Genomic DNA, 23,666 nt, shown 5'->3' with positions numbered 1-23,666 from the left:
TTGAACACTGATTGATGGGCAACAAGGGTTAAACCTGTATAATATTATCAAGTGCAGTGGAGTGGAGTGTTTAAAAGACTGTAAAGATTGTTTAAAATGTAAAAAATGCAAGTGTATCCTTAGGCAGCATTCCTTGAAGGTTATAAGACTGAGAGGAGTAAAATGTATCTCATAAATATTATTTTGTTATAGCATCAAGCATGTGCTTGATTGTGATAAGATAATTCCTAGTAAGAATTTACAATTGCATTTTCCCTGTCTCACTTTTGAATAATTAATTATACATGATAGCTGGTGTGTCAAAGCACACCTTAGTTGTATTTATCAGTTCCTTTATTGTTTGGATAATAGTTTCTTAAAGTGTTTATCCTCTTTCTGAATGTTACCATGACTAGCATAAAAACCTCCTCCTTCACTATATTAAAGTTCTCCAAGTACAGTACATGATATAACATGTGCATTAAATATTAAATAAATTTTTGTTTTAATTGCTTCAGGATCATCAATATGAATTAAACAGCATTTATTTATTATTCCTATTAAATCATGTATGAACCACAGAAAAATACAAAGCGTTTAAATTGTATCATATTACCATCTGTGAAATAGGGTGTTTGCATAAATTCTTTAGCAGTGAGGAATGCACAGAGAGGTTGTTTGGTTATGCAAGAATATTTTTATTTTATTTTAAAGCCTCGCAAAATGAAAATATGTCATAGAACCAGGACTCAAAAAACCCAACATTTGCCTTCTTCAATAACTTTGCAGATATTGTTTTGGGGTAAAAAAAATTGTTATAGGTTTGTCCTTTGAAAGTATATTGAACTTTAACATTTAAAAAATGCAAGTGTATCCTTAGGCAGCATTCCTTGAAGGTTAAAAATGTCTCATACAAAGGTGATGATTATTACTGTCATAAAAAAGTTTCTAAAGTTTTATTGAAAAGCTTTTGCTTGACATCTTTACTTTTGGGCATTAGAATCTAAGGTTTTTGAGTGAAAAAAAGTCAAGTTTCATAAATCAGAAATAATTCTAAGGCAAAACAAATTCTTAATTGGGTGCATAAAATCAAGAGTGGATTTCCAGAAATACAGAAATTATTCATCTCCCCTCTTGATTTTTATTTTATTCTGCTTTGCTTTATTTTAAATGATCAATTTAAATTAAGAGTAGTTCCCAAATGCATACATTTTATTTTATTTTATTTTATTTTATTCGACCAGGAGATGGCAGTACCTCGTAAATAGTTCCAAGAATCTAACAAGAAGAAACGTAGAGGAAGCAGAAGTTTGTGTCCGCTGGTTTTATGTTTGTCCAGTTTTTCATTCATTTTGAAAAGGATAATTTTAAGCTCCATATTTTATAAAACGGGGCCATTATTATCGTTTTATAACAAACTGATTTATATAGGCGCCTTAAGCAGACCAGAGACAGAAGGAGCGGTGTCTTCATATCGGCGCTAGCTAGCTGCTGCAGAAGCTGCTTTGAAGTAAAAGCATCTCAGTTGTAGAGAGTGAAGACTCCAGCGCTGCAGTTTGGATGAAAAGTACAGTGGACACCAACATGATTAAGGAAAACCCGTGGAAGATACCTCCTAACGCCCCTGCCTGTATGGAGAAGCACCTGTGCGCGGCTCAGTACCGAGCAGGTAAGGAGCAGCTAGCCGGGATCACTGGAGGAAAAACACGTGGTTTTGCTGGGTCGTCATGTTTACAGTTCGGCAGTTTTGCTACATCCATATGATAAATTATGATTAACTACAACGTGCCGACAGTTTTCAAGAACATCTGTGCTCACATAATGTGGAACGGAAAGATCTTTTTCAATATATTTGTTGTTTGCTCTTCTCTACAGACGGCACGCTGCTGCTGGGAGCCTCCAGCCTCTCTGGCAGAAACTGGCAAGGATCCGTTTGGATCTACAGCGAACCGGAGCAAGCCCCCAGCGAGGGGTTCTGCAAAGCTGGTGTGCAGACTGAGGCTGGGGTCACAGATGTCCAGTGGGTGGCTGAAAAGGGAGTGGCTGTAGCCTCAGATTCGGGTAAGGCCCAACTTCACAGAACCTGGCTGAACCACGGTGACTTCAGACTGTGATGAAATTGTTTTTTTTTGGTTATTTGTTCTGTGCAGGTGCCCTGGAGCTCTGGGAACTGGCAGAGGATGAGCGCCTGTTGATGAATCGCTTCACCAAATATGAGCATGACCACATTGTCACCACTGTGAGCCCCATCACAGGAGAGAGCAGTGCTGTCACTGGCAGCATGGACTGCAGGTTAGAGAGTAGTTCACACATAGAGCGACAGGTTTACAGGGAAGCATGTGTCGTAGATAAATATATAGAGATGTTTATGAGCTTTCTAACATTTTGTCACGTTAAAAACACAAACTTTAACAGATTTTACGTGATAGACCGATACTAAGTGCAGCAGAATTTTGAAATAGAAGTAATATCTAAATGTTTTGTTTTTATCAATTACAAATCAAGCATTTGATGTTTGACTTGTTGGTATTCAGCTTCATCAGCACATTGTAGACCCACTATTGTCTGCCATGACAGCTGGAAGGTTTTGCGGTGTGTCTCAACTGGTTTTGTACGTCTAGAGAAATTGTATTTTTGCCTGCTCATATTTCCAAAATACCTCAGTCATATTTGATGAGTGTTTCTGAACTTCCATTTTCATATCATGTGATATGAAAATCATAGCTGAATTTACGCTTGAGATTAAATTACACACTATTTACAAATTAGGTGACTTTAAAGGGGAATTTTGTTGTACTTGATTTTATTTAGTGGTGTGAGATAAAAGGGTGAAGCAACCTGCACTTCTGAGATTTAAATTTTTTATTTGAAATACAAGTTATCATTTTTGGATACTTTCCCAACAATTTTTTTTTAATTTAAAATTTGACTGACTTAAAAAAAAGGACGATTATTAGAAAACAAAACTTTAATTTGCATTTTTATCAACTTCACTTTTTTCCCCTTTCCTCTTTTTTGTGTTTTCTATTCATCCATTTTATTCCTGTATCTTTTAAACAGAATTAAAGTCTGGGACCTCAGTCAGGAGACAGTCGTCACCACCTACAATGGTAAGAGAACATCTAAAAATCCACTTTATCAAAAAAATAAACTCAATGCCCAGTTGAAATCAAATTGTTTTTTATTCAGACAACAAGTTGGCACGGTTGTAGTAAATTTCATCAACTGTTTAAAAGTGAATTAATCTAGAATGTAGTTTGAATACAACGAATGTCTAGACCTTCTTTGTTTTTCTCCTTGCAGTTCACACGCAGCCTGTTAATTGTGTTGCCTGCAGTCCTACAGATGAGTCTCTCTTCGTCTCCTGTGGCCAAGTAGGATTCCTTTCAATGTCGTGGTTTCATTTATAGTAATGTGTCGAGGAGAAATCATAGTTATTTAAGCCAACCTGCAGAGTCTGACACACAAAGGAGGAAAAAAAATGTCCATAAGGTTAATAGATTGTTCTAGTTTGAACTGCATCGACGTACATGCTGTTAGTTGTTGGTTTACTGGTCAAATATTGATTAATTTAGAAATAAATAAATAAAAATCTTAATATCTGACTTGCCATTCCTGGATTAGATCAGTGATAAATAAGTCAATTCCAGTTAACTTAACGGTTAAGTTAAGTTTTTATGTTTGACAAAATTTGGTTTTCATCAAAAGTTAGTTCTTCGTTCAAAATCTGTTTACTAGGGTGTTTCCTTAGATAAAGATGCTCCTCAAATGCAGAAGAAATATGGGGAAAATGAGATGGAACAAATTATTTTAATTAGTAAGAGCAGTTTTATTTATTCAACATGAACTACTGTAAAACTAAACCCTTCAAGTTGAGGAGTTTTCAGTGTCGTTTGCCGTTTCTCAGGATGGCCGTGTGTTGATGTGGGACAGGAGGAAGCCAGATAAACCAGCCTCAAGAATAGGTAAGCAGGCTACTGCAGCATGTTGTCTTAAACTGGACTACCTTCTTGACACCTCGGCTTTGCAGTGAAAGGTGATGCTCTTTACTTCTGTGGTTTGTTGCAGATGTCGAGTTTCCCAGTTGCTCTCCCACTACTGCTGTTTGGCACCCCCACCAGAGAAGCACTATTGCTGTTGGTAAGGTCCATCAACAGATTGATAACTGACAGAAGCTCAGTTCTCCTTCCCTCCTTGTTTTTTTTTTTTTTTCTTGCTTCTTCACATTATCATTCTCGTTTTCTTTCAGGCGATGAGCTGGGCAATGTGTCTGTCAAAGATTTCCTGGGATCAGAACCGGCACGGGTGAAAAAAATACACAGCCGGAGAGTTAACAGCCTGGCCTTCTCCACAAATAGGTGAAGATTTAATGTGCCAAAATGTACTTTTTGCCGTTTCCTTTCCCCTCTTCTCCTTATAAATAAACTGTTTTTTTTTATTTGTTTTTTTTTTATCCACCCTAGTGTCCCTTTGCTAGCCTCTGTTAGTGACGACTGCTCCCTTGCTGTTATGAACTCTGAACTGCAAGAAATGTGAGTCTTTTCAGTTCACTTAGTAACTCTTGTGTTCTGCACCAGACAATAAACAAACCGTGTTTTTTTCCCCCTACAGATTCAGAGATCGGCGACACCAGGACTTTGCTAAAGGTGTGTGTTGGCTTCATGGTGATTCCAACAGGCTCACGACTGTAGGCTGGGATCACCTCGTGCTTCACCACACCGTCACTCCAAATACCGAGTCCTCATCTTAGATACATATATGGTCACATGTGGCATATCACAGTGTGTCCAGATCAGTGGTGTCCTACGTCAGTCCTTGGGGGCTGGTGTCCTGCGTGTTTTTGTTATTATTTCCCTGGTTCAACACAGCCGAGTCAAAAGACGGCTCGTCTGCAGTCCTCTGTAGAGCTTCGACATCCTGGCAGGACCCCAGATCTTGAGGTCTGGAGCTGGACACTCATTGATGGTTGAATATAACATCTCATTTAGGAGAAGTGAATTAAAATGTCCAACTCACAGACATGTGCACATTATTTTGTGTAAGGCTCTTCTTCTCTGTCTGGTCATTCTGGTTCATGTTGTGAAGCATCTCCATATTTGCACCATAGACTTTTACATTAAAGGAAAGCTAAAGCTGTTATGACAATTGTTTTATTTGTTGAAATGTTCAAACGGAAGGTATATAACTTTTATAATTTTTTTATTTATTTTTTTTACATATTTCTTAAAACTTTCACTATGTTGTGACGTATTATCTATAAGACAGATAATATGTGAAAAACCTGAGCTCCCTGCTTCCTCTCTGTTATCCTGCAGCCCTCTGCAGAACTTCATCTCTGTCAGAAATAATTAATCAAAGCCAGGAAGAAGGTCTTAGCGTTTCCTTGCATAATAGTCATTGCGTAATCATAATGCAATGACAATAGCTTGTTTTTTTTAACATTATTGACAGCTGGTAAAACATCTTAGTTTTGATCTTCTCTTTGCTTATAACAACTTTTCAGGTTTGTATCTGTAGTTTAAGCAACGAAAACCCTATTAGGGGCCGTTTATCCAAAATGAGTTGATATAGAAATACATTGAAAAATATTTACCGGAATAGGTATCAATTCAATAGATTATATTGTTAAATATTTCCAAAGAGAACAAAAACAATAAAAACAAAGAAATGTTCATAAATGTTTATAATTTACACAAAAACATCTACTTTAAACTTACTATGTACAGTGGTAGTAGTGTAAATGTAACCATATCAATAATTAATCATAGGGTGAGCACAATATTTCTAAAATCAATAAATATAAAAACTACATGCAGCTGGTTGCCTAAATTGACAGTCTGCTTTGTTCTGGTGGACTTATGTACATGTAACAGAGGATGGACAGAATGGCGACGGTGTGTGTAATTCCAGCTTATACACTTATTTTATACATTATATTTTACATCCAATATTTGAGAGAACAACATAATTTTTTTATCATCCATATAATTTACATAAATATAGACAATAACCCTTATAAATTTTCATGAAAAAAGATGCACAGTTCATGGCTTCTCCTGCCAGATGCCACTTTTTTGACTTGTCGGGTCTAAATTGGACTGATTTATCGTAACACATAAAAGACAAAAGAACATACTGCAGGTTTTTTGATCTTCCAATATTATCACCCAAATTTACAATATTATACCCGTTTATGCACCACGTCATATTTTCTCAAACTTTACCTGATCTGTATTAAGTTTGAGCAGTGCGTCAAAGCCAATGTTTTTGGTCTTTTAGTTAAGAGGGTCAGGACAATGTTTATTAGCAATCAATCAGAGCCAATTAAGGAAAATTGGCGGATTGATTTGTGCATCTCTAAATAAAACACAGATAGGATTAAACACACAAAAACAAATTACATATAAAATATCCATATTACTGTGAGACTTCTAGAAAGAAAACACGCTGCATTTTAAAAATGGAACAATCATCTTGACACTTGACAGCATGAACTTCCTAATTAATAAAGAAAGCACTTGTAACTTCATAGCTAACTGAAAAATTGCACAAATTACTGCTAAAGTAAAATCACATATTATTTAGGCCCTAGATACATGACACTGGATATTTTTTTCTAAAAAAAAAAAGAAATCTGAACCGTCACCTCATTCCAGTCAAAAGAGGTGTAATACCTATTCTGCACCCATAGGTGGTGATGGACAACATTAAAATGTAAAAGAAAATCCTGAGCATGGCTGAAGCATTTCTAAGGGTAATTGGAACTTCTTCCAGCAATATTTCATGTTTAATGAAAGCGGTTAGATGTACAAAAACCCAGAGAAATTGCTCAATTGTTGGTGAAATTTCTGACACAAAAAGTCAGGGTGGGCATGTTCAAAGGGGACTTTGGTGTCAGTTTTAATTTTTTTTTTATTTTCACCAAAACTCAGTTTGTGTAGTATCAGGTGTTGCAGACACAGGAAGAAATCTCACAAAATATCCATGTTATGGCCTTGGCATATGCTATTTTATATGCAGCAGGTTTGTTCTACAGTCAAAGACCTTTAGGAATCCTCTTTACTTGCAAGAGTTATGGGCTGTTTAGTTCCAGGCCTGATGGTGAAAGTCATCCCATACTTTTGTCTTGAACGCATCCCATTTCTGTGGAGAAGAAAACATGATGAGTGATTGCAGTGATTAAAGGCTGGAGTTGCTCACAAAGATATGATCTCCCTCCAGGTAGCCCTGATGTACTCACTTGGTGGGACTCTTCTCTTGTATACTCTGGTATTTGTTGATAATTTTGGTCTCCAACTCTTTCATGTCCAAAGATGCTGTCTTGTTGGCGGGGGCAGGTGGGTTTTTGGTCCCCTGTTTGGGTTGTGGCACTGCTGGTACCTTGTTGTCTTCGTCAGAAAAGCCAGTACTCCAGTCATCAGAATTGTGCTCCGACTCATTAACGGGGGCCATTTTTTGGTCCATTACCAACATCTTCTTCTGTAAAATACTAAGGAGGGTGGCCTGGTTTTGTGAAAGATTGGATGGTACCTGAGTAGAGGGTGGATTGGTTTTAGTTTGGACTGGTGGCTTTGGTTTGACTTGTATGTCAGAAGGTGGGAGCTTTGGCGGTGAAGGAGCTTGAGCTTGAGTTTTGGCTGGGGCTTTGACTGGGGCTTTTACTGGGGCTTTAGCTGGTGTTGGAGCTGGAGCTTGAGTTGGGCCGGTAGCTTTAGCTGGGGTCTGAGTTGGGGCGGGAGCTTTAGCTGGGGTCTGAGATGGGGTTTGAGTTGGGGCGGGAGCTTTAGCTGGGGTCTGAGTTGGGGTTTGAGCTGAAGCTTTAGGTGGTGTTGGTGCTTTTTTTGTGGGGGGATCGGGCGGACGCATAGAGGGGGGTTGTTCTGGTATTTGACCAAAGTCACCAAACTCTGGTGGTGGGGGCAGAAATGGCAAATTCATATCCTGTTTAGGAGTATTATTTTGCACATCATGAGATTTTAATTGCTTTTCTTCTGCTCTTTGCTTCTGCTCACTCAGGTTACTTACAGCTGGAGATGAAAGTGCTGTAAATTTACTTAAAACTGGATCAGTTGATAGTTTCTGATCTTTGGCCAGTGCAGTCGAACCCTTGGGTGTTTCTGGAGCCTGAATCGTTGTTTTAGTTTCTGCAGGCCCAAGAGTTGCACTCTCCTGTAGTCTATTCTGACTTGGTAGAACTGAAGATGTTGATCTTGGTATGACAGTGAAGGAATTAGGACTTGTTGGTTCATCTCTCCTGGTGCTGCTTTCGCGGGACAAAGATTGAGTGTTTTTCTTTTTCTCTCTTTCCTTAGCTGCCTTCAGCAGAGCGAACGGCGATGTTGAAGAGTGTTTGGGTTCGTTAGCCTTCAGGCTGTCCAGTTTGCGATCCAATAGAGGGCTGAAACTGCGGCTTTGACCTGGAGATACTTCCAGTGTGCTCTTGGACTCTGAATTGATCTGGACATTAGTCGTTCTATGCAGTGGTGGAAGCTGGAGGGGTTTAGTTATCTCTGACTGAGGTAGAACAGTGTCTGCTTTAGCCTCCGTTGGAGACTTTATTTTAATCTCTGTCTTTGCCTCTGTTTTAGGTTCTTCAGGAACTTTAGGTAATTCAGGTTGTTTAATTTGTAAAGCCCCTTTGGGTTGTACAGGTTTGGGCTCTGGTTTAGGTAGCTGAGCAGCTTGAGGGGCTTTTCCATCCATCTGCATCCCAGCAGGAGCTGACCCGTTCCAAAGCACTGTGTGCTTTGGAGGATCATGAACCTTTGTTTTGTTCTGGGAATTGAAGGTGGACAATGTGGAGGTGGGCACTTGGGGAGGCTGTGCTGGGGGCTCAGCAGTGGACACCGAAGACGATCTGATAGGTTTTGGAGGTGGGACCTTATGACTCTTCTGCTGCTTTTCAGCAGGTGGTTGCGGAGGGGCAAATTTTGGACGTTCTGGCACTTGGGTTGGCGGTGGAACAGAGACAGGTGCTGCTGACCCAGATCCAGTAGAACAGGTATTCGGAGGTTTTGGAGGCGCCATTGGTGGTGGTTTCAAAAGGGACAAATCCTCCTCCACCACAGACGGTGGTTTTGGAGCAGGCATGGATGGAGGCTGGAGGGCCACAGGATCTAAGCTGTTTAGGTCACCCATGAAGTCTGGTGGAGGAGGGATGAAATTCACGGGAGGGGGTGGAGGGGCCGTTGAAGGAGGAGGAGGAGGAACAAAAATCTTCTCTTCCATGTGGCCTGGCACGGATACAATAGATCCATTGGATGAATGATCTCCAGCACCTGTAAAAGACAAGAGATAAGAAGAGCAAAGAACACAGAGCGATTAACTCTGGAAGGAGAATATTTAGCAGGCTTTGATTCTCAAAGCAATTTCTTTCCATTGTGTTTGAAGGTATGTAGGTAAAGATGGCGGTGTAAAATTTCACTTATGTGAAGCCTCAAAATATGGAAAAACTGTCTGACTAAATACAGTCTCCTCTATCTAATTGAGTTCACAGCTGCGTTGAAATGAACTAAGTCCAACAGAGAGGGAGGAACGAGGTCATGGAGAATGCTACATATTAGGCCAACATTTCTAAGTAAGTTGTTAGATCATGAAGAGAACTGGGCCTAGTTCTGAGCCCTGTGGGACGGACACAGGTCTGTTGATGAGAATATGGATTTACATGTACTTTTATCTGTATTTAGCATTCTTAACTCTGATTCCCATAAGTAAAATACTATGAAACCAGTTGCCTTCAGAAATCATCTCAATCAACAAATAGTTTAATTTAATCTCGGTATAAATATAGCTGTTCTGTGAAGGTCTCAGAGGCTTGCTAACAAACATAAACAAACAATCAGCACCTTGAAGATGAAACTTAAAATGAGGCTACGTATAAAACAATATCCTAAACTTTGAACACGCAATCAAGCACTGTTCAGTCAATCCACTAAAAAAAGGGAACTGCATAGTACAATTTCAAACCTGCTAAGGCATAAGTCATCTGATTAGTGCTCTTTATGGGATGGGAAATGCATAGAACTAAGTACAAGGCAATCCTGGAAGAAAACCTTGTAGAAGCATGGTTGAGACTACAGTGAATGTTGGCTATCCAGCAGTATAATGACCCTAAATATTCAGCCAAAACTATAATAAATGGTTTAGACCATGTGTCAAACTATTTTTCAAAAGAATTCACAATGATTTTAGTCTTTAGATCCGAAAGGCCAGCAGACGTACCTAAAAAGAGCTGAATCTGCAATTGCAAAAAATAAAATAAATGTTCCTATGAAGTAATGAGAGCTGGAGACAGATATTTATTTGTAAAACAATTACTTTATGTTGGTCTATCAATTAAAAATTTATTTTTGTGGTTTTGCACAACTTTGTAAGGTTTAAAAAGAAAAAAAAGGGATATTTGCAAAAATATGAAAATCTGAGACACATTTCACATTGGCATGCTGCAAATGTAAATTTTAATTAACATTTCTTTCTAAACCGGAAAGTAATCTAAAAGGTAGAAAAACACTCCCTTTGTGTAAATTTGCTCTCCATCTTTTATGGCCATTTGGACTTTTTCAGGAGAGGTATTGAGCAACAGCCTGGACAAACATTTACATGACATGGATGTTTCCTTTATTCTTATCCCTGTGATCCGTCAGCGGAGTCTAGAGGGGCCACAAATTGACCTGCTATAACAATGACTAAAACAGGGCACCATTTACTTTGGTAGTTTAAACCTTAAGTATGTAGAAGGTATTATTTAGATGCTCACCTGTCCCATTGACTATTGGGCCATTGGCAGGGGGAAGTTCAGGGACTTTTGGAGTTGGGACAGGAAGTCCTTGGAAGGTTTCAAACGAGAACTGCAAAAAACAAAATCCAATCATAAAATTATTGAACTTCCTGTCGTAAGAAGCAGACAGCACAAGAACTGAAGTCATAAGTGTAGAAACCGTACATTCTGTGCTGCAGGCAAATTTTTCTTTACTTGTTTTGTTGGCAAGTCTTCATTGTTAAAGGTGAACAAACCAGTTTTTAACTATTACGTGGCCTGAGTGTTGCAATATTGAAAGTGCGATGCATTATTGGCATAAACACCATAAAATTGTCAACCATGTGATTTTTTTATGAGCTTTCACACATTGCATGGCATCCAACAAATGTCTGTTTTGCGTTTTATGCGTGGAATACTGCACTCCCTAGTGCAAAAATGCATGGCCTTGTCTTTCAGGATCGTCATAATGTAATCATAGGTGGAACGCCATAGTTTCACATTCTTTGCTTATGAGGAACTTTGGCTGAATCAGAGGATCCACCTATAATTCATAACACTGCCTGTTGTCAAAGAATGCCTTGAGTTAGGAAACTCACAGATGCGTGTGTGTTTGTTTGTGTCTGTTTCTATGAGTTAGGTGAAAAAACTGACACAGAGAGGGGCGATGCTCACATCATGGAACCAAAAACAAACTCAGACTGTGTTGACACAATAGAGATCCTCAAGATCTAAAGCTGCAAATCACTCCAGCATCACTTGGCATGCTTTTTTTTTTGTTTTTTTTACTGAGTCTCTCGGTGAAAGTCATCTCTTTGCAGATTGCAAAATCGTCTCTTGTTGCTAAAACATGTTATATGAAGTTTTGCTTGTATGGATTATATGTGAATAGGTTTGGGTTGGTTATCATACCAAGGTCTTAAGCGGCTAAAGTTTCAAAACTGCAAACATTTTTTTGTTTTTTCTTACACTGTTCAACTGCTTAAAGACAGAAATGGATAGTTGCATTGACAATAATCTCCCATATGTTGCGGCCTCATTGTCAGACAATTGAAATATGGCAACAAACAAGAATGACAAGAATGACGAGAATTCCCTAACAAACAAGAATGACAAATTTAGAGCTTTGGACATTTTTTCAACTGGAAAAACATGAGCACTTAAGTGTCCGTCCTAAAATACCAAGTCCTGCCACTAAATTCAGCTTTCCAAATAGTGTTGGAAAACAACAATCTACCTATAATAATCAATATGTCATTAAATGTGAAACAAGAGTAACATGCTGATTGCCCTCGGCCCCACCTGTTGCTGTGGACTGCTGTTCAGCAGGCTGAAAGAGGGCGAACACACTTTTTTCTCTGTTTCACTCAAGAAGACTGGTTCGAAACATGTTCTTTCATTTGAAAAAAATAAATAAATTATGCAACCCAGAAAGTTGATGTCGTAGCAGGAATTGAGGTCGTTATTCAAGCTTAAATTTTCTTTCTTCTTGATCACTGTAATGCTCTTTCATTAGCTCAAAAGCTCAAGCAGACGACATAATTACTATCTGAATGTGTTTGAATAGACTGCCCACTTATTTTAGAATATATTTTAAAGCCCCTCTCTAACTTTCAGGGCGTTTTCATGGTCCATCTCCTTCTTAGGGTAAAACCTAAAATTATTTCCAAACCTGGCAGATTTAGGTTCAAAGTATTTATTTATTTTTTTTATTCATTTGCGCAACATGTTTCCTCAAACTGCAGGCTTTAGATTGGCTTAAAAAGAGTCCCAGTTTGAATCTGAGAGTTAAAGATTAAAGTGATGGAAAGGAAAACTTGCAACCTCAAATATTTGGAGCAGGAGGATAAAATATTAAAATACCAGAGGAAACATGCAAAAATCTGGTCAGCAAATACAAGATGGATTTGATTGCTGGAATGCAAATACATGCTTTCCCTGATTACTGAGAGGGTTATACATTTTTTTACATGCTATATTTTAAATGAAGTGTAAATAAAAAAGACATGCCGTATATTTCAAAATTGAAACATCTTTTAGATGGCTTTATTATTTTATGAGAGACACCCACTTCATTTTCTGTCAGAAACAGGCTTATGACAGTAATGTCAGGGGCGTATGAGTGATGCTGGTCTTCACAGTATATTACACAATGATTAAAGTTAAATACTCCAACTTGAGCTCTCTGGTCCTCAAGTAAAAAAAAACCTTCTGCTAGTTCCCAGAAGCGGCAGCAACACTCGATGAGATCGTTTCTTTCAGACGATTGCAGCTCAGCTGTGGAATGAGCTTCCCTTTGTCTTTACCTTGAGACTCTCGAAACATTTAAAAAGTAACTAGACATTTTTATTCAGATATATTTTATTTAAAGTCCTATTATGAATTACTGTCTTAGCTTTTGATTATCAGTGTCATTTAATTGTCTTATTCATTAGATTTTGACTCACATGCTTTCTTTTTGTAAAGCAGTCTGTCATTTTTATCCATTAAAAACGCTAAATTAGTGAGCTACTTACTCTCATTAAGGTAGCAGTGTTTTACATTTACAATTGAAAAGCTATAAGCAGCATGTCTGTTAGAAATCTGAGCAGAAAGATTAAGCAACAGATTAATATCAGCTTGTTTCACTCGTCTTGAAAAGTGAAAGAGCAAAAACGGGTCCTATTCTATAGAGTAAGCGCTTAGAAATTACAATTAAGTTTAGATTCTTGTTTTGTTTTGTATTTTTTAAAATACATTTAATAAATAACATTATTAATCAATTTTTTAAATTATGCTTTAGTGGGAATATTTGTTGCTTTTCTATTTTAAAAATAATAAAATGCAAAAGTTGATAATTTTATACAGTTTTTATGCACCAGCTCACTGGTGCACAAGCCGTCTGGTCCCCTGCATGTGAAAATTAATCCATCTATCAATGCTGTCAGAGACGTTTTATATCTTCCTAATATCACACCCTGCATTACTCTCCCTTTGCTAATAATCCCTCTCACACAGGCGATCTTTAGGGAGCATAAAGCGTGCCTGGTCACCGGCGGGTGTGTCCGATCCAGTTTGATTTAGTCTCCTCGCTCGGTGCTCTATGAGTCACTTTCAGCTGTCGCAGCGCTCAGAGCTGACCTGCCCCTGCGCCGCAGGGTGTGCCGCGTTCACATGCCTGAGAAACACTCCCAAACAAAAGGGCGAGGTGTGTGAACCGAGTGCAGACGAGCTCTTCATTTGCTCCATGACGAGATAATAGGAGGCCCGTCAGTCGTACGCGCCGCTAACGTACACGTAAATTGAGATTAACGTCTCTAAGATTGCTAAAAATATGCACTCTTGTGCATAAGTGGTGGGCCGGACCTGCGCTACAACATGATGGGATGGTTAAACGATAACAATAAACAAAAGAAACCCTTAGAGATCCTGTAGTTACGTTATATTGTTGCCAAGTCAGACAACTCTTTAGCGTTTTGTTTTTTGCATTGCACAATGTTATTAACTACTCAGTGTACAATCTGACAACCAATTAGTAACTTTATATCGATGTAACGGTATCAAATTGAATAAATTTCATGAGTTCATCTACCTTTTTGTTTCACTCAATTATTAAATATTAATTTTATTCCAAATCATAATTAAAGCTACTAGTCGGTCTTAAATCAGCCAAATATATACTTTGTTACTAACAGAACAAAATGTCACTGTCAGTTTTTGTGTTTATTTTGCTGTAGTCATTATTTATTTATTATTTAGCAAGTCTTCCCTTGATAAGACAAACATCCACATACCCCTGTCATCACACAAGGCGTAAAATAACCAGTCAATGTCTATGAATGTATTTATAGACTCACTAATAGCCTGTCAGTCAGTCAAACAGACAGAAGTTGCTTTGCTAAGTTGAAGCAGTGCAACATCTTGCAAACCACACAAATATTGAAAGTGAGCAGAATCAAAAAAAACATTTACTCATCTTGCGACGTGACACATGCACACACTAAACCAGATGGAACCATGCAAACAGAAATGTAATTACATTTGTCTGCTTCAGTTCCTGTTTGCTTCAGCTTCGGCGCTTTCTTCGTCGTCCGTCGTGACTTGAGGATTATTAGGGTCAGACTCGAACATTTACTGCTGAAATCTTTGCAAATCAGATCCAACGACAGAGAAACTGTCAATATCTCTCAAAACTAACATTTTACTTCCTAATGTCATTCAGTCAGAGCAGCTCTTAAGTATCTTGTGATGTAATCAGTTCAGATCTACTCAAAACAGATAAGCATGTAAGCATGTCTTTTTTTTTTTTCCTTCATGTAGTTTCAAAAAATTTTGTGGAATCCAAAAGTTTGCACCAAGCTGTTTTTGTTGTCGGTGTAAATTTGTTTGTGGAATAAAAATATGCCACTGGTATCTTTAATATTGCAGCTTTAACCTCCACCTGCAATGTATTTCAGTACCAATTCTGAATAATGTCTTCCATAGTAAGATAAGGAGTGATCCTTATCGCATCTACTTGCAGTTATCAACAAGGACAGTCAGTCTGCAGCTCCACTGAAAAATCGTCGCTGAACAAATCTAAAGGTAAACTGATGGGATCATGAAAGAAATGTTTAAAAACTTGCCAAATCTGCCAAAATTATTCAAATCCACTGTTGTCAGTCTTGCAATAAAGTTTCCAAAGGCCAGCTAAATGTACCTAAACACTGGCCAGATGTTTGAGGCTTTTTTAGATTCAGAAACAGAACATCAATGCAAAGAAATGAAGCTTTCCTAAATACTCACAGTATGATGCTTGACGGTGGGTCTGGCCCTCACGTTGGCAGTCCCAGATTCGTAGATTGCAGACTCCGTCTCCTCCAGCACCAGCTGAACACTGTCTGATGAGACATACACAGATTTTGGGGGGCGTCAGATTGCTATACTTTAGGAACTATCCAAAGAAATGTTCATATGACAATTGCTATCGCCCCAACCTTCAATCTAAATAATTTGCTCATAAAGAAGAAAAAGAGGGAGTAGCAGAAGAACCACACATGTGACGGTGAAGAGAAACAACGTGCACCAAAGTGACCCATAAGTGGCTATTAGTCAACTCGACTATCTGAGGTATCGTTTGACTATGACAACATAATAAGCGACACAAAGGAAAAGCTCCGATTGTTGCTTTAAATTACATGTTGCCGCTATGGCTAAGTGAAAGTTCAGCAACAACGTATGGAAAGGGACACAGCTTGTGGTCAGACGTGAGGAAAACTGATGTCAAAGAAGCTGATTTGCATCACTAAGTTGTTTTGCTTAAGTGCTGTTACCTCACCAGTGTTTGCACAGCAAACACTGCAGCACTTGGGCTAGGGTTTGAGCGACGGCAGCGGCGAAAGGTAAAACCAGGAACAAAAAAGAAAATGTCTTCAGGTGTGTTGGGTTCTCACACAGAGCATTCGTCAAGAATATAAAATGTAAACAGTGAGTGTGCTGCAGACAAAAACGCTGAAACATTTCCTTGTCACATTGTTTGCCCAATAAGTGACCGACGACAGATCCTTGTCACTGAAAGGCATTTAGCCTGTACGTCCCTTCGGCTCTTTGTGCTGGAACACTTTCAGCAAACAACGACCAACTAAAGACATTACAGGCACAGAGCAGAACCACGTCTCTTCTCACATTTCCCTCTCTGCTCTGGGACACAATAAGCACAACATGCTGATGATTTTTCTTCTGTTTAAGACCAAAGAATATGATAAAGTCAGAGAAGAATGTGAGGACGGCTGTGGAATGAAAACACTGCAGTGTTAAACCAGTCTAACCAAATGATTAGTTTCCCTATTGTGCCCCATCCTGATTTAAATAGACAAATGTTCTCTCGCTCGTGTTGCACCTTTTGCATAGCAATTCATGCTGCGCTTCCTGTTCTCAGAGGCTGAATTGAGAGACTTACACTTGATCCAACAACATTTTATGAGCACCGGCTTGGATTTCAGCTGCCAGGAGACTGTGAGCACGTACTCAGTTGTCTTTCTTAGAAACTGTTCATTTCATTATCGATCGTGCTCAAGTCCAAGTTAGCGATGTTAGTGGCGCAAATTAAAATCTTCCTTGTTTCATGCAAAAGTTTTAAACATCTGTTTCAACATATCCTTAGCAGAACTGATGTCCATAAGAAATGTAGCTTAACCAGTTTTTAAGTGGGTTGAAAGTTATTGAGGACAAGTTTAGCAAGTTTATTGTTTCAATAAAAATCATTGTTTAATTTTTTATTTTATTTTAGAAGTGATCTCTGAAAGCTAGATTAGCTACTGACCCTCATGCAGGGTTATGCTGTGTTACAGGGCAGGAAGTGTTTGTTGGCTGAAAACAGACACTTCGAAGTGAGTTTGAAAGGTCAAGCAAAGTTTCCGATAAAACTTCTTGGTTGAAGACGTTAAATCATAACCACTCCAGGTCTCCAGAAGGCATGAAGTAAGAGTCAAGAAACATCTATTGTGTTGAGCTACCACTCCTCCACCGATGTTACTTTAATCCAAGAGATTTATGACGAAAACCTTCCCTGTAATTTTTACCTAAGATTTTGGAAGTTTGCACTTAAGTAATACACACAATGAAGAAAAGCTATTGGAGTCACAAGTAAGCCCTTAGGTTACATCAAGCACAAGTATGTTTAGCATGAAAATGTTAAGTTTTAGCTACGCAATGCAAAGGAAGAGGTGGCTGCAGGCAGAAACAAAGGACACATTTTACAAGGTATCGGCATTTATGGATCCAATTAATTGTCAGCAAATGTTAGAATCAAGCATGAAGAAAACTGGAGATGGAAATCCACTGAAATATTTTACTACTGCCTATTTAATATTGACAAATTTGTTTTACTGTTTATTATTCCAGATAAAAGTCCTTATTTCGTCCACAGATTTCATCTATGGTAACTTTTAAAAGAATATGTCAAAGCTACAACCCAGTACAGGATGCATTAACGCTTTTTTGTGCAAGTGATTGTGGCTAGTTTCCCGGGGCGTCGGGAACTGATGGGGCGGCAGGGATAATCTGGAAAAATAAACTGAGTTATGTCCCAGTCGAGATTTCAGTTATTTAATTGTATGTCCGGTCAGTGGGGATTTGGGGGATATTGAGCTTCTGATTAGAAGTCATCCAAAAGATTTTTATCATTTTTTTCCTTTAACATTTACATTTACAGTCATTGTAATGAAAACGTAATAATAGGAATAATAATGAGATCTTCTGTTTCAAAAAAATTTACTTGATTTTTCTTTATTTCTTTTAACAAAGCTCTTTTTTTCAAACATCACCTGATTTTCTCAATAAGTTTCACCATTTTTTAAAACGGTTACACATTTACTCTGGGTTTTCCATATTTAGCAACATGTTTAATTGAAACAGCTTTATTTATTTATTTTTTTTAGAAAATTACCAACTTTGATAGAGGTCTACAAATTTCTGTATGATGGTAGATAGATTAGTTATTTCTTCCATGGAACTTGCATTTTGTTTAATAAATGAATGTGCAAAACTAATTTAGCAACACATTCACTTGAAGCAACTATATTTGTTAAGGAAACTGGAAACATATTTTTTATCAAAAAGTATATGCAACATTTTCTGAAACGCATTATAATGTTAGTTGATGTGGTCAAGTTAATTAGCAAAAAAGACATGTTTTAAATTATTCATTACTCTATCTTTATAACTATTTTAAAATTTCCTCCATTAATTTATTTTGTATGAATTAACGAAGATAAAACATATACAGCAACTTATTTCAATAAAAATATTTTATTTATTTATTATTTTAGAAAGTACTTATTTAAAGATAGCTGTAAATGAATCTGATTTATAAAAATGGATCACAAACGATACTTTTGGATTCATAGGGTTCAACACACACACACACACACACACACACACACACGCACACACACTAATCTGTGGTGTATGTTTATGTAATTATAACAGTTATGTTCACCGACAAAGTATTTAGCAGTAGATATTTAAACTACAGTAACAAACTTATGAAATTCAGTACTTCTTTCACTTTTGTTATTTCAAAATGTATGACAAATGTTGAAAAAGAAATAAAAGTAATTTGAGCCATGAGGTCCATAATCTTGAATTATTGAATTCTGATAAACAACTGAGGTCAGGTTTGAAGCTGAAAAGCAATTTCAACCTGATTTTTTGAATTCAACTTTAAAATTACTGATAAAATATTTGTACACAAAATAGTGACAGCTGTCGTTCAAGACTTTTTATCAGCTGCTATAAAATGTGACTTTAGTGAACAGAAACTGCTCCATGTCAACATCAAGTCCAAGGGTCGTTTCAGCCTGCAGTAAGTGGATCATGAGAGTAAACGTGTTTCCTTTTTTACTCACCCCTGTCCGGAATTTTAATGTTGGTGTCATAAAGAGATTGGTTCTTCCGACCCAAAAAATGCAGCCCCTTCTTCATTGTTGACGTCGACTGACTTAATGCGCAGGCAGAAAGAACTGCTGTTTTTTTTTTTTGTTTTTTTTAACCAACCCTCTGGTGGGATCACTTGGTCATGTTGAAGTAAATCCGAGCTAAAGCAAAGTCAAAGCTGTCAGCAGGTGCAGCAGGAATGACTCTGCCTCAGGTATGCCTGTTTCTAGCAAACTTTTCAGGACAGTCAGATAAAATGGAGCAAACTCCGCCTCCTGTCCCTTTTTCGGAGCGCCTCCCTGTTTCTGTAGCCTTCCAGGCAGCGACAGGTGAGGCCCTGGCTCTCCTTTTCAGCCGCATTCCAGCACAAACCTCACCTGCGGAATGAATGGCCCGCTTTAAAGCCGCTCTCCGTTGCGCTGCGCAGCTTTGATTGCAGCGAAGTGAGTCAGTGAAAAATATTCATTTCAAAGCAGAACCTGGCAGAACCAGACAGGAGGAGAAATGTGGATTTAATTAACCTCATATAGGTATGTCCGCGGAAACGGCACACCATTCGACTTGAAATAAAAACTTGAAATATGAACTTGTTTTTGCTTATCAACAAGATAGAAGGAAATGATCTGCAACGTTCACTCTTATCTTGAGTGCAGAGTAATACTGCCATTCATGTCGTAAAGTAACTCCAGTCAAGTAAACAACTGAACTTTATAACTCAGGCTCACTGATGGGTGCGATGTTTATCATTTTTGCCCTACTTATTGTGCCCTGCGTTGCGTTTTATTTAGATTTGATATCATAGACAAATTAGTGCTGCAGGGGAGCAACAACGCCTGGCTTGTTGTGAATAAGAATCTGAAAAGTGTGGCGTCTGGATTCTACCAATCTCTCGCATCTGATAAAACATATTTGCAAAAATTTGCACAAGCTCGACTACGAAGACAGGGCCTGTTAGCTTACATGGTTAAGCCTTGCCACAGGTTCTCAATTAGATTGACTTCTGAACTTTGACTGGGCCATTCACACATTTACTCCAAGCCATCCTGTTGTGGCTGTGGCTGTGTGCTTGGGCTCACAGTCGTGTTTGAAGCCGAGTTTCACAACAGTGAAGACTTTTACACTCTCTAACGGGTTTTATTCCAGTATTATAACTCCCTGCTGAAGAGCAGCACGCCCATACCGCACAACATAATGCCACCAAAACCTGAGCAAAGTTCACCTCAGGCAAGCGTGAGAGGGCGTCTCTGTGTTGGCTTTGTGACGAACCAGAACCCTGTCCAGAATATAAGTCACCTACACATCACACACACAATGTTTACTTTTCAATTTCTTTGTTTTTCTTTTGCAACATTTTTAATTTGTGACAAAAATAAATGTTGTGTTTTGTTTTTTTTTGTTTTTTTTTTTGGTCTTTGCTGTTGCCAATACCTACAAGTAAATACATTCAAAACAGAAGGTAAGGTAATTTTACTTATATAGCACGTTTTAATTTATATAGCACATTTTCAGCAACAAGGCAATTCAAAACAGAAGGAAAATGATGGAAGAAATGTTGGAATATTTTGATGTACAAAAAGAAGCAGATGTGAATAAACAACTAAAATTGTAATAATTGCCTTTTTAGCACGACTTGACAGCATTGGTTCCAACACAATAAAACTACCACTAATCAGATAAGAACATATGATATGCAGAGATTATGCAAAGCAAAGATAGAACTGGCCCAACAGAGGGCCATGAGGGATCCCACAGCCGATTTCAGAAAGCCGCTAGAAACCAGGAAGTCCCCCCAAAGCAGCATTCATATCCCATTGTTTCTAAGCGGTTATGGTTTAAAACACAAGTTGCTTTAAAATGTTTGGAAAGATATAACTGTGCTGTTCCCAAACATCTGAGTGTGCTGGCGACGAGTTACAGTTGAGGAAGCAAAACCAATTATTTTCAAGAACGATCCAATCAATTTTCTGCTCTTCTCCGTTTCATTTATTCTGCTGGTTTGCTTTTAAATGTTCGTAGTTTTGTTGACATATGGACAAAATAGTTGGCACCTCAAAAACAAAAAAACAATGGTCACTGAAATAACTTGAAACTATTAAAAGCAATAATAAAAAAAATGACTAAAAACTGAACAATGATTTAAATGACAGTTTGGCTGTACCACAAAAACAAAAGTGAAAACAACAGTGACTTGTGCAGTCTTTACAAGGACTGGATATCCACATAATTTTTCATTCTGTTTGGTTATTTTATTACATAATAAAGTAAACAGCTTTCGAGCATATTTACTCTAAGAACTGGACGAGTGGTGAAGTCCTCATATGCCAGGCTTTGTATGACACAACAGCAAGGTTTGTTCAAGTATCCATGGAGTCCTCTTTGGTCTGTACAGTCACAGTTTGTCTTTCAAGTTTCTCCGTCGCACCTGAACATAGCTGTCCCGCAGACAAACCCCACTGGTCCATCCAGTTTCTCAATGTTTCGTGGGAATCATTTGTGCTGTTTGGAATAAAATGCAAGTAATGCTCTGCAGGAATTGTTAGTGCGCCTGGTTTCAGGGCAGAAGACATGGGCACTTTAGTTTCTACTGATTCCTCTTTTACCTTTTACCTCTTGATGGTTTTTTTTTTTTTTTTGTAAATGTCACATATTATTTTCCCATAGTCTTTTGAAGCAGTTTGACAAAGTCAATAAACATTTCATGATATTTTATTTAAATATGGGAGTGTTGTAATAAAACAGCAACTTTCAGACCAAATCTGAATATGAGTATCACGATGTCAACAATATTTAAAGCTGCAGTATGACTTTTATAAAAAATATGTATTTTTTTTTTTTACATATTTGTTAAACTTGTTACTATGTTGTGACAGAAAAATATGGGACAGATAACCCGGGATTGTGACGATCCCCTCCTGTCCAGTAGGTGTCTCTAGTCCTCTACTTGTTTGTTCTTGTTTTTTTCAGGAAGCAGGTAGATGGGCTGTTAATTGCATACACCGGCAGATGATAAAGGTGGACGTCTAGTCAGTCACTGCCTGCTTGATTGCCCTCCGGACCAGACCGGAACGAGCAGCATTGTTCCACACTTCTGTCTGACTGGCTGGCCTGATCTCACAGAGCGTATTTCTGTTATCAAATAAATTATTGTTTCTATAGATCCGCTCGTCTGTCTCCCTTTTTGTCCTCGCCTTCGAGCTGGGCGTGACAGGGATAAAAATGGAGTTCCTCTTCTTTCTCCTTATCGACCTGCTGTCATCTGAACAAATATGCTGGTCTGTCAGAGCCAACCAACCAGTCAGTGCCAGAAGGAGGATCTTAGCACTGTCGATCATCCTTGTGTACCTGCTGCTCGCACCCTCCCCTTTTTGCTCTGCTATGCTATATCTGGTTCACCACAACAGAGCCTGCTGTGCTAACTAGTTAGCATAGTCCCTGATGAAAGAGGATAAACAGTTTTCCTGGAACAGTAAGCTGTTTATTTGCCATTTGTAGCAGGTACGCAGGGATGATTGGCAGTGCTGAGACCCTCCTTCTGACTCTTATTGGTTGTTTTTGGTCTGGAGAGGTGGATTTCTTCAGACGGCAAAAATAGCTCAGGGAAGAAGTGAAGGAGCTTGATCTTTTCAGAGATTATCTGTCTCACAACATGGTGACACTTTCAACAAATATGTAAAAAACATATTTTTGTAAAAGTTACATAGAGTCCCTTTGATTGGACTCTGTATGCATACAAACAAGTGGGTATTTTTTATGCAAAGCTGGACTGAAAAGTGCAGCATGCATTCAAATTGAACACCTCCTTGTCAATACTTGGTAAAAATGAACATTTTACTGCCTTTCACAGCTTCAAGTCCTTTATCACATGTCTGTCTTTTTTGGAAAATAATTCAAGCTCAGTCAGATTGGATGGACATTTTTTGCATTAGTTTTCAAGTCTATCCACAGATTTTATTTTGTAAAGGAGTTATTTCTCATTTTTTTTCTCTTTGTGGCCTTGATTTGAAAGTAGTCTGACAGGAAAAAGGGGGAAGACATATGGCAAATGTCACGAGACTAATACAAAGATCCAGCAGGGTTTTATTAAAACCTGCGACAGGCTGTAGTGTAAAAAATGAAATGAGGAAATAAGATATTTTTGCATTCCATGATGATGAGACACAGGATAAAAATAGAAATGAAACCATAAAAACAAATTTATTGCACAGAGGATTGTGTGGCGGTTCAGCTACAGTGTGTTACTTTTGCACATTTTATTCCAAGGGTCAATGTGGTGCAGAGCTGTTTCCCTGCATTTGCTGTCACTGTGTTGTGCGGCTACTATCCTGCACATGAAGTCTGGCTATAGTCTTTCAATAGTTTGTCATTTATTGCTTCACATAAATTTGGTTGTCTGCAAAGTGTTTGGCTTAAAGTTGATTATTTTTATTAAGAGCCTGCCAGTGTAGTTTGTCACTGTGGATTTTAGTTGCATATTTCTGAATTTTTATGCTTTGAATAAAGCACAATATCTTTGAGGAAAACATGCAGTTTTGCCTGT

General features: G+C 38.1%; 3 protein-coding genes across 5 annotated transcripts in view; 2 read left to right on the top strand and 1 right to left on the bottom strand.

The window, feature by feature from the left end:
- Nucleotides 1-1,245: 1,245 nt before the first annotated feature.
- On the top strand, nucleotides 1,246-5,118 carry wdr77 (WD repeat domain 77). Its single transcript, XM_015037013.1, has 10 exons — nucleotides 1,246-1,648; nucleotides 1,855-2,040; nucleotides 2,130-2,271; nucleotides 3,040-3,089; nucleotides 3,283-3,353; nucleotides 3,887-3,944; nucleotides 4,048-4,119; nucleotides 4,229-4,337; nucleotides 4,443-4,511; nucleotides 4,591-5,118. Exons 1-10 carry the CDS (start codon nucleotides 1,540-1,542, stop codon nucleotides 4,727-4,729), a joined length of 1,005 nt encoding a protein of 334 aa, XP_014892499.1. The 5' UTR covers nucleotides 1,246-1,539; the 3' UTR covers nucleotides 4,730-5,118.
- A 529-nt stretch (nucleotides 5,119-5,647) lies between these two features.
- On the bottom strand, nucleotides 5,648-20,771 carry LOC106950251 (proline-rich extensin-like protein EPR1). Of its 3 annotated transcripts, XM_015036990.1 has the most exons (7): nucleotides 20,760-20,771; nucleotides 20,282-20,287; nucleotides 19,102-19,355; nucleotides 15,500-15,594; nucleotides 10,736-10,826; nucleotides 7,220-9,257; nucleotides 5,648-7,122 (listed from the first exon to the last, which is right to left on the bottom strand). In XM_015036990.1, the coding sequence occupies exons 3-7, from the start codon at nucleotides 19,175-19,177 to the stop codon at nucleotides 7,026-7,028; spliced, it is 2,397 nt and encodes a 798-aa protein (XP_014892476.1). In that variant the 5' UTR covers nucleotides 19,178-19,355; nucleotides 20,282-20,287; nucleotides 20,760-20,771; the 3' UTR covers nucleotides 5,648-7,025. The 3 variants fall into 3 exon arrangements, with proteins under 3 accessions (XP_014892476.1, XP_014892481.1, XP_014892488.1); XM_015036995.1 differs by lacking the exons at nucleotides 20,282-20,287; nucleotides 20,760-20,771 and having other exon boundaries at nucleotides 7,220-7,681; nucleotides 7,712-9,257; nucleotides 19,102-19,466; XM_015037002.1 differs by lacking the exons at nucleotides 20,282-20,287; nucleotides 20,760-20,771 and having other exon boundaries at nucleotides 7,220-7,685; nucleotides 7,716-9,257; nucleotides 19,102-19,466.
- A 175-nt stretch (nucleotides 20,772-20,946) lies between these two features.
- The window catches only part of LOC106950242 (interferon regulatory factor 6-like), a 14,532-nt gene continuing 11,812 nt past the window's right edge, over nucleotides 20,947-23,666 (top strand). The window contains exon 1 of the mRNA XM_015036979.1: nucleotides 20,947-20,953. The gene's annotated coding sequence lies outside the window, so the exon portion shown is untranslated. The remainder of the gene's footprint in view (nucleotides 20,954-23,666) is intronic.

The sequence above is a fragment of the Poecilia latipinna genome, unplaced genomic scaffold (assembly GCF_001443285.1).
Source record: "Poecilia latipinna isolate Pla-1442-1.1 unplaced genomic scaffold, P_latipinna-1.0 Scaffold24, whole genome shotgun sequence".
Taxonomy (NCBI): domain Eukaryota; kingdom Metazoa; phylum Chordata; class Actinopteri; order Cyprinodontiformes; family Poeciliidae; genus Poecilia; species Poecilia latipinna.
The sequence above is the reverse complement of the archived record's forward strand: the minus strand, read 5'-3'. Positions and strand labels throughout refer to the sequence as shown.

Coding starts and splice junctions, on each gene's coding strand:
- LOC106950251 (XM_015036990.1), bottom strand. CDS start 19,177: ATGAAGAAGGGGCTGCATTTTTTGGGTCGGAAGAACCAATCTCTTTAT. Junction 15,595..19,101: donor CATTAAAATTCCGGACAGGG/GTGAGTAAAAAA, acceptor ATGTCTCATCAG/ACAGTGTTCAGCTGGTGCTG. Junction 9,258..10,735: donor CCCAATAGTCAATGGGACAG/GTGAGCATCTAA, acceptor TGTCTTTTACAG/GTGCTGGAGATCATTCATCC.
- wdr77 (XM_015037013.1), top strand. CDS start 1,540: ATGAAAAGTACAGTGGACACCAACATGATTAAGGAAAACCCGTGGAAG. Junction 2,272..3,039: donor ACTGGCAGCATGGACTGCAG/GTTAGAGAGTAG, acceptor TCTTTTAAACAG/AATTAAAGTCTGGGACCTCA. Junction 4,338..4,442: donor CTGGCCTTCTCCACAAATAG/GTGAAGATTTAA, acceptor TATCCACCCTAG/TGTCCCTTTGCTAGCCTCTG.